General features: G+C 43.1%; 1 protein-coding gene across 2 annotated transcripts in view; it reads left to right on the plus strand.

Annotated features, from left to right (window-relative positions):
* Positions 1–1,560: 1,560 nt before the first annotated feature.
* The window catches only part of PAK6 (p21 protein (Cdc42/Rac)-activated kinase 6), a 15,683-nt gene continuing 8,712 nt past the window's right edge, over positions 1,561–8,531 (plus strand). For both annotated transcript variants that reach the window (XM_010564322.1, XM_010564323.1), the window contains exons 1-2: positions 1,561–1,764; positions 6,232–6,849. In XM_010564322.1, the coding sequence (XP_010562624.1) occupies positions 1,561–1,764; positions 6,232–6,849 (822 nt within the window). The remainder of the gene's footprint in view (positions 1,765–6,231; positions 6,850–8,531) is intronic.

An 8,531-nucleotide genomic window follows, 5' to 3' on the forward strand; every position in this document is an offset into this window, starting at 1 on the left:
AGCATCTTGGAGAGGAGATAAGCTCTGGAGCACGCCAGTTCCATTGCATCCACAGAACAGTAATCTGCCCATTGAACATGTTTCTCCAACAGCAAAGAGGAAAATGTAACTTGGAATACTTGTAACTTTAAAGCCATCAAACCAGTCAATAGAATCATAGAACAGATCTGTAGTCCAACCCCCTGCTGAAAGCAGGTTCTGCTCTGAGGGTCAGACCAGGATGCTCAGGGCTTTGTCTTCAAGAGCAAACTTGCTCTTGAAAATCTCTGAGGAAGGAGACTGCACAGCCTGTCTGGGCAACCTGCTCCGATGCTGGACTCTCCCGGTCACGAAAAAGTTTATCCTTCTATCCAGTTGGGACCTCTCTTGTTTCGATTTATGCCTGTCATCTCTCAGACTGCCACCACTCTCCACTGTGAAAAGCCTGGCTCTTCATAGACAATCTCCCTACCTCTGAGCTGTTTCTTCATGGAAAGAGTAACTTCCCTCTCACCCCATCTTCCCTGTCTGTCTTTTGTGAAGAGGTTGTGTCCATCCATCGCAGTCCTCCAGTTATTCAAGCTTTCCCACCTCTGTGACTGTGCGCGGAGCTCCGGTTCTTCCTTTTCCTTCCTATATTGCCAATTTCAAAAAGGTCTAAAACTTTTGGCTTTCTGTCTATCTACATCTCTTTTTTTTTTTTGGCATTAAAGTCTAAATTCAGATTTTGAATGTCTCTTGTGTTTGGGTATATTTAAGTGTTAGCTGGTTTTGGCTTGTTGCAATTGTAATGGCTGTTCACACAAACTGTCTCTCTCAGCCCCCAAGGGAAAGGAATCTTAGTTTTTAATTTTAGCTTCTTCAGCTACCTGCTGACAGAGTTTGATTTCCACCTACCACCTTCTCTCTCTCCCCCAAGCCCTCTGTCTAAGCTAGAAAAACTGAGATCCAAAATCAGTCCTGGGCAGCTCTTCCTTTGGCAACAACTCTGTTGTCTTTAAATGGGAATCAAACATATATTACTTACTTGGAGTAACCAGTGAGAAGACAGCCTGAGCCCTGTTCATAACCATCCTTCATTCCAGGCTTGTAGTGGAATCAACACTAACTGGCTGGACTCTAAAGCAATTTAACCTAGGTACAAGCCTGTAAAATATAAATATGTGTCTCATATTTTTATATATATATATATATATTTGAAACATTTATATCAGGCAATATGAATTTGTAGAAATAAAGGAAGCCAAGGAGTTCAGCCGTATTCGTAACAGGTGTCTGCTGCTTTTCTGAAATAGGAGCACTGTTTCTCAGTGGGCAGAGCACTAAAAAGGTCACTAGAAATCCTAGCTCAGCCACTGACCTGCTAGGTGGTCTTGAGCAAGTCATTGCTCTCTTGTTGCCTCTATTTCCTCATCTCTAAAAGCAGATGATCAACTCTGTTGTTAAAGTGCTTGTCACCAGGAAATGTTCTTAATACAATGTAATTAACTAATATAATTGATACGTGATTTTATTGATTGGGCATATTGGACCTAGACATGCGAGAGCACTGATGGCATTGCCTTCTCTGATTCAGGCATCATGTTCCGCAAGAAGAAGAAGAAACGCCCAGAGATCTCGGCTCCACAGAACTTTGAGCACCGTGTCCACACTTCATTTGACCCAAAGGAGGGCAAATTTGTGGGCCTGCCACCTCAATGGCAGAATATTCTAGACACGCTGAGGCGCCCCAAGCCAGTGGTAGACCCTTCAAGGATCACGAGGATGCAACTCCAGCCTATGAAGGTAAGAGAGGAAGACTGCTCTTTCCTGTCCCCTGGGCTTTCCTCTTCCTTGGGGAGGTCCAAGTTGAGGCAATGTTTCCATCGCCCCATATATATTTAAATGGGGCTAAGGGTGGGATCTGTAAGGAATTCAGTGGATATCAGGGTCTGGGCTTTGATAACACTGTCTTTTTTTGAGGCGATAGTAACTTCATTGGAAATAAGGGCAGTAGTATCCTTAACTGCAGTAGTGTCACTGTTCAAAGAGCCAGCTGGCTGCCTGTCACTAGAACAAGGACCCGTGAAAGCTCCCGTGGTAGCTGAGAGAGCCCAGGATGTGTTCAGCTGTTGTACAGGAAAGCAAAGAGGAGAATTCGTGGAGAGACCTGTTTTAGCAAGTTTGTCATTGTCGTGGGTGAGCAAATTTGGCTGGTAATTAAGTTGACAGGGAAGCCTGAGTGGGAGAGAGTGGGGTAGCACTAGCTTGCTGCTCATGGATGGCTAAGTGAATGAGAGACAACAGGGAGCAGGACTAAACTAGGGTTTAGGCTAAAAGGGTTTATAAAACAGCATTTTAACAGGAAGTGGGACATAGTAAACAGGAGAATGTCCTTAAAGCAAGTCCTTCAGTAAGGAGAAACAAGTTACTGATCCTTGTAGATGGGTGAATTTAGATGGCTGTCAATAATGGCATCTGGAGGCTGTGTTTGTAAGTGACTGCAGGGACCTGCTGCGTGAAGAGAGGCAGATTCATGATGACCTCTTGGAAAAGGAAATGAAAGATGGTGACAGAATTATTGTGTTTAAAGTCTTGCTACCTTGTGGGAAGTTTTTGTTCCCAGTTAAAAAAAAAAACCTACAGGGGCCTAAAAACTGAAAGGTAAGGTGTAAAATAGAGATGTTACTACTTGGATTTTAGGAGGGACGTAAAAGAAAATAGTTGTCTATCTGATTAATATATTTAGCTTTTTGTGTACAGATGCTGAAAACATGGGGACTAAATGGGACTACAGTTTAGTATAATGCAAGTATTAATGCAAAATCAAACCTGCAATTTAAATGGCACATCAGGATCTTTGAGCAGAATGCTGATTTAGAAAGGAAAAACTTGCTCAGGAAGAACAAGCTAAAGAAAAAGGGAGGAGGTATTGCCTTCTGTTTTATTGTGTCCTGAATGTGCTTTGAGGTTCAAAATGTAGTAGAAGATAGGACCACAATCCAGAGAAGAGATAAAATGTGTAATAAGAGACCAACTTGGTTAGATCAGGAGCTCTCTAATGAGCTTAAACTGCAGGAGGATTGCTCAGAAGGGTGGAAACTAGGTCAAGTTATAAAGGGCAAATAGAAAAAAATTTATGTAGGAACAAAACTGGAAGGCCAAGGCACAAAAAGGGATGTTATTCTCAAACAACGTAAAGGGCACTAAGGAGACAATCATAAGTACACTGAGGAGGAGAAGGAGGATGAAGGAAAGAATTTGATCACTGCTCATTTTGGAAGAAAGTTAATAACAGATGACACTGAGAATTCTTAAATGTTTAATGATTTTTCTTCAGTCTTTATTGAAAAGGTTAACTGATCAGTGGGCTAACACAATTAACATGAGCTTGAAGGGATAAGAATGCAGGCTAGAATAAGAAGAGAACATGAACAGAAATGAGACTTCTTAGATAAGTTACATATTTTCAAGTCAGCTGGGCCTAATGAAATTCAAGGAATTGCAGATCAGTCAGAATAATTTCAATTCCCAGAAAGAGACTGGAACAAATAAGTAAGTAATCTATTTGCAACCACTTCCTAGGAGATAGCAGGGTAATAGCCAGCAGCCAGCATGGATTTATCAAGAACAAATCATGTCAGGCAACCCAATTTCCGTCTATCGCAGGCTATCAGGCTTTGGGTCAGGGAGAAACGATAGCTCTCTCCTGTATCTTGAATTCAGTTAAGCTCTTGACACTGTACCTATGGTATTCCCAGAGCAAACTGAGCAAGTTTTCTCAAATATTAGGAAAAGTATGCTCAAAAGAATAGTGTGAGGCATCACTGTCAAAATAGAAATGTGCATGAAGAGATTTACTGGAGTTTGTCCTGAGTCTAATACTGGTCAGTACTTTCATGTATGACTTATTAAACCTGTAGATGGTAAAAGTTGAAAGGAGGTGCAAATCTTTGAGAACAAGGATAGAATACCCAACAGTCTTTAAACTAGAGAAGAATCTTAAACTAATACTGTTTTTTTTTCCCCAGTGAGTCCAAGTGCAAATACTGTCTTAGACTGCATCACTTAGTTGATTATTTCTGGTAAACTCCATTTGAACAAAGTCCTGTTCAATGATACCAGTCAATAGTAAGATTTATTTTTTTTTTAAAGTGCTAATTGGCCCTCTTAGGCCAAGCTCTTATACATAGATTCCTGGATTCAACTATCATAGCTTTTTCCTTTTTTTTGACATGGACTGTATGTAGCTTGTAAAGAGTTGCTTTTCTTTTTAAAATTATAATTTCTAAATTTTGGTCAAAATGGCATGATCTTTGTAAGAGCACTCCATATAGATTTGGGTCAAATTTGGATGTTTCTTCATTAATCTGATGCAGTCTTTAAACACAGCTGCGAAGTACAGCTAACTCCCATCTTCTCTGACAACTGGGGATAGGACTGACTTAATGGACTAGAAGTGCAGCAGGAGTGACTTGAGTCTAATTTTAGGAAGTTTTTAACTAGGAGGTGAGGCGAGCACTGGAATGTATTTTCTAGAAAGGCCATAGCATCTGTTCTTGGAGACTTCTTTTTTTGAGAACTTGTTAGATACAAGTCTTTCTGGAGTGACTTTTGTCCATCTACTTTGGACTAGCTAGCCTCCTGAGATTTCTTCCAACTTTGAGTTGTTCTTTTTCCCAGTTCGTAGAAACATTGAACCATCAGTGAGCACTGGAGGAGGGCCTCTTTCTCTCCCATCTGCCTGTGCAAGCATGAGCAAGCGTGTGCTCTGTGACTGGAGGATGTGCATATTACATCTGTCCCTGCTTAGACTCATTTATGAACTAGTGCTCTTAACTGAGTGCATTACTGAGGTAAACTGATATGTCTGGTGTTTCTAATGGATGAATTAGAATGGACAGAAGACTCTTCCCACCCCACTGACAGATTTCAGAGACTGGGTTTCTGACCATTTACTTTTGGTATTTTTTTCCCCTATGGAGTTTGGTGCAAAAGTGATGGAAACAGTTTGAGGAGTTAGTGTCCTCAGCATGTTGTTTACTTGACAGCAGCTGGGGCCATGGAGGAAGGTGCATGTATGTAGTGAGGGAGGTACATTGCCACAATAGGACTGAAGAGTAGAATTTCCTGCTGTAGGTGATGTTGTGTATGCAATGTAATGAGTCGGATTGTCCTTTCTTCACCTTGTTTGACCAAAGCTTCTAGTCTGCCTTTCATTCTCAGACGGTGAGCAAACCATGTGCTCGTTTTGTGCACTGTGGTAGCATTCTGTTGAAATCACTGGAGCTGCTGTTTTGCACCAGCTAAATATTAGGCTTGGTGTAATTAATTCAGCATCTTTAGAAGATCCCTGGAGTTCAGTTAGCGAACAGGAGATTGCCATCACTCCAGGGAAGGACTTTCCTCAGGCACAGATTCATGAAAGTGTAGGAGTGATCCTGTGCTGTGAATTTCTGTGAAGAAATGAAACATTTTGGTTCCCAGCACTAAAAAAGCTTCTGTAAGCTTTTCAGTTCCAGAGTAAACAAGGTAGAGGACTACATAATATACCAACAGCTTCAAGTGTCCTACTTGTATAATGCTGTTGCTTGTTTGGATGGAAGCCTTGTTCTTCATCGTTTGCTTACAAGGCAGTTGTGAGCTGTTGTGACCCTTTGTTCATAATTTTTAATTATAATAGCTTGGCAGAACAGAGGAGGGATGCAGTATTGGAACAGTGTGGTCTTCACTGGTCAGGATTAAGATGCATTAGCAAAAATTGTAGAGACACAGACTAATGGAGGCTGATTACAACACTATTGAGAGTGCTCCAGGGGAGAGATGAACCTTGTATTGGAATAGCAAGGTGATTTTTGCAGATAGAGCTCATGGCATTCTGTAACTACTTCTGAGAACTAATATTCTCAGGAGCTTGTTGAGCCTGTTAGTGATGTAGTGTAGCGTGATTTCAGCACAAGAGAGTACATAGTGCTAAAAACATCCTGGTTTTGTTCTAATGTTGTCCTTTAGAATGTGAGCGCAGCAGAAGAATTCACTGTTCTGGCTGAAAGCACTGCTGCCTCTGACAGAAGGATGTAACCCAGTGATTCCTTTTTTCCTTCCCCCTCTGTAAAGGACAATGAAAAAAAGACAGAAAGAAAAATTTCTATTTCTTCCTAATTTCCTTGAGTCTTCTTTGGCTAGACAAACAAAGTCTAACCTTTGTCAAGATAAACTCAGCCTCAATTTTTACAACTCTGATTTTTTTCCCCGCTTCCCTATGTTTCACAGACTGTGGTGAGGGGCAGCACTGTGGAAGTGGAAGGCTATATCTCTGGGATACTCAACGACATCCAGAAGCTTTCTGCCATCAGTTCGAACACTCTGAGGGGAAGGAGCCCCACCAGCAGGAGGAGAGCGCAGTCCCTTGGGCTCCTGGGGGAGGACAGACCCCCAGACATGTATCTTCAGAGTCCTGAAGCAGACTGGGCAGACAAATATGGAAACTACCTCAATTGCAATGGTGGGACTAAGGTGACCCGGAGGCAGACTATGTGGCCAGATTACAAACCCCGATTAGAAGGACAGTCTCATCCCAATGGTATGGTAATGAAAGCACAGTCCCTCGGGCCTTCGGAGTTCCAGGGTGCTGACGGTAGCTGCCTCCAGCGTGCCTCCGGTTTGCAGCATATGTCAACTCTACCAGGGGAGAGTGAGAAGACGGGAAAGAAGAGCTCAGAAGAGTGCTGGCCTCAGCCTTGTCTCGTACGACAGGCAAACTCCAGGCCCTCAGGGGAGGGCAGCCCTAGCTCCAAATCAAGAGACAACAGCTTGAAGAGGAGGCTGTTACGCAGTGTGTTCCCCTCATCCAGCGGCTCAAACAAGTCAGGCCCTTCCCTGCAGATCAAGGTTAGTTATTCGGTATTTTTGAGTGAGTGCAATGTTGACTTTACAGTTCCAGAGGTTACTTGCACAGCTCAACAAATTTAATTGCAAACATCATGCAACCATCTGTTATTGTTATGATTAATGTTGGAATCAAAATTCCTGGACAGGGGAAATGTGTAGTCCTCCTAAGCTTCACAAAATATACTGCTAGGCATAGCTCAAAATGGCAGTCAGATCTACATGAGAAAGGCTTGTTAGTGGAGCTGTGCTTGCAGGAGTGTAGGCTGGGAAGGAGGTAGGGAACTTACTCATTTTTTGCCCTTCTGTGGTAGTAAAGGAATAACTTAACTGCCGTTATACTAGCATAAATGTGCTTTTGCCATTTGGGAAATTGCCATAATTCACATTAGTAAGGTATTCTTTTGCTTGTGCAAAATAGAACTATCTCAGGAGAGCTTGTTTGGTTATAGCTGTATCTGCCAACCTGCCTACAATAGGAATGTTTCCATCAGCACCCACAGTACTGTCAAACAGGAAATCTGACGGTTTTTGGTAAGGATGGGACAGCTCATAGCTACATCTCCCCCAGGAAAGCTATCCTGAATGAATGACTCAGTTCTTCAACTAGGAGAAAAACTCTGGTTCCTGTTACTGGATGGGAAATGTAGCCCTTCAGGCCACTGCTCCTAATTCATCCCAGGCTAACCTAGTGCTTGTTGTCCTTGCGCAGCTGTTAGGTGGTTTCAAAGGCTGTGCTGGGCTGGTGCAAGGCCAGGCTAATTTCTAGCAGGGGTGGAGTCCCTGAACTCGGAGGAAAATGACAGGAACCACTGGCCCAACAAAACTGACTGTTCTAAAGTGTACTGCAGGGTGGGGCTCTCTCGGACCCAGCTTGTTGGGAGTTTGCTAATGATCAGGCTCAAGGCTTTCAGACACAGTCTTCCCCCTGGAGATTCCCTTTCCAAGGGAGTGGGTTTTTAAAGGAATGCAGTTCTTGCGTAGCATGAGCTACACTTATTGCTGTCCCTGACTCTGGGCTGATCTATACTGGCTGGAGGTCTGTCCCTGAGTACTTGGGAGAACTGACCACTTCTTTCTTCTGTAGCAAGAGTGTCTTTGTGAAAGTGCTGAGGCGTGGCAAAGAGGAGCAGAGGTTACCAGTCAAATGGTGTGTGTGCAGGGATGTGCCCGGGTGTGTTTTAACTCGAGCTGCTGGTGAGAGGAGTAGGAAAGACCTTGAGGTTATCTAGTCCATCTCCCTGTTCCAGCAAAGGATCTGGGCCATCGCTGGCAATTATTTATCTAAATGGTTCTTAACAGTCTCCAATGATTAAAACCTTAGTCTCCCTCACAAATGGAGATGATGATGTGTAACTGTGATGTGTTAGGAAATGCATAATTGCAGATGAAATGGAAAGGGGATATAATTGGCTGAAAATGGGGAGGTGGGTGCCTTGACAGGCTGCCTAGAGTCACCACGGGAAGGTCGAGTGCTCTCAGCTTTTGACCGACTATGGGGGGAAGGAGCGGGAGAACCAGTGACAGCTCAAAATGTACAGAGACTGAAAATGTGTATATAGGGGCTGTCAAATTACAGGAGCAGGAAATAATACTTATGTGTGGTTACACAAGTATGTGTGAGCTTGCTTGCATGCATGTTGTGTGCCCTTTTGCATGATCTAGGTTATGTAAACCCCCCCCCC

This window comes from Haliaeetus leucocephalus, unplaced genomic scaffold, assembly GCF_000737465.1.
Source record: "Haliaeetus leucocephalus isolate CR32 unplaced genomic scaffold, Haliaeetus_leucocephalus-4.0 Scaffold177, whole genome shotgun sequence".
Classification (NCBI taxonomy): Eukaryota; Metazoa; Chordata; class Aves; order Accipitriformes; family Accipitridae; genus Haliaeetus; species Haliaeetus leucocephalus.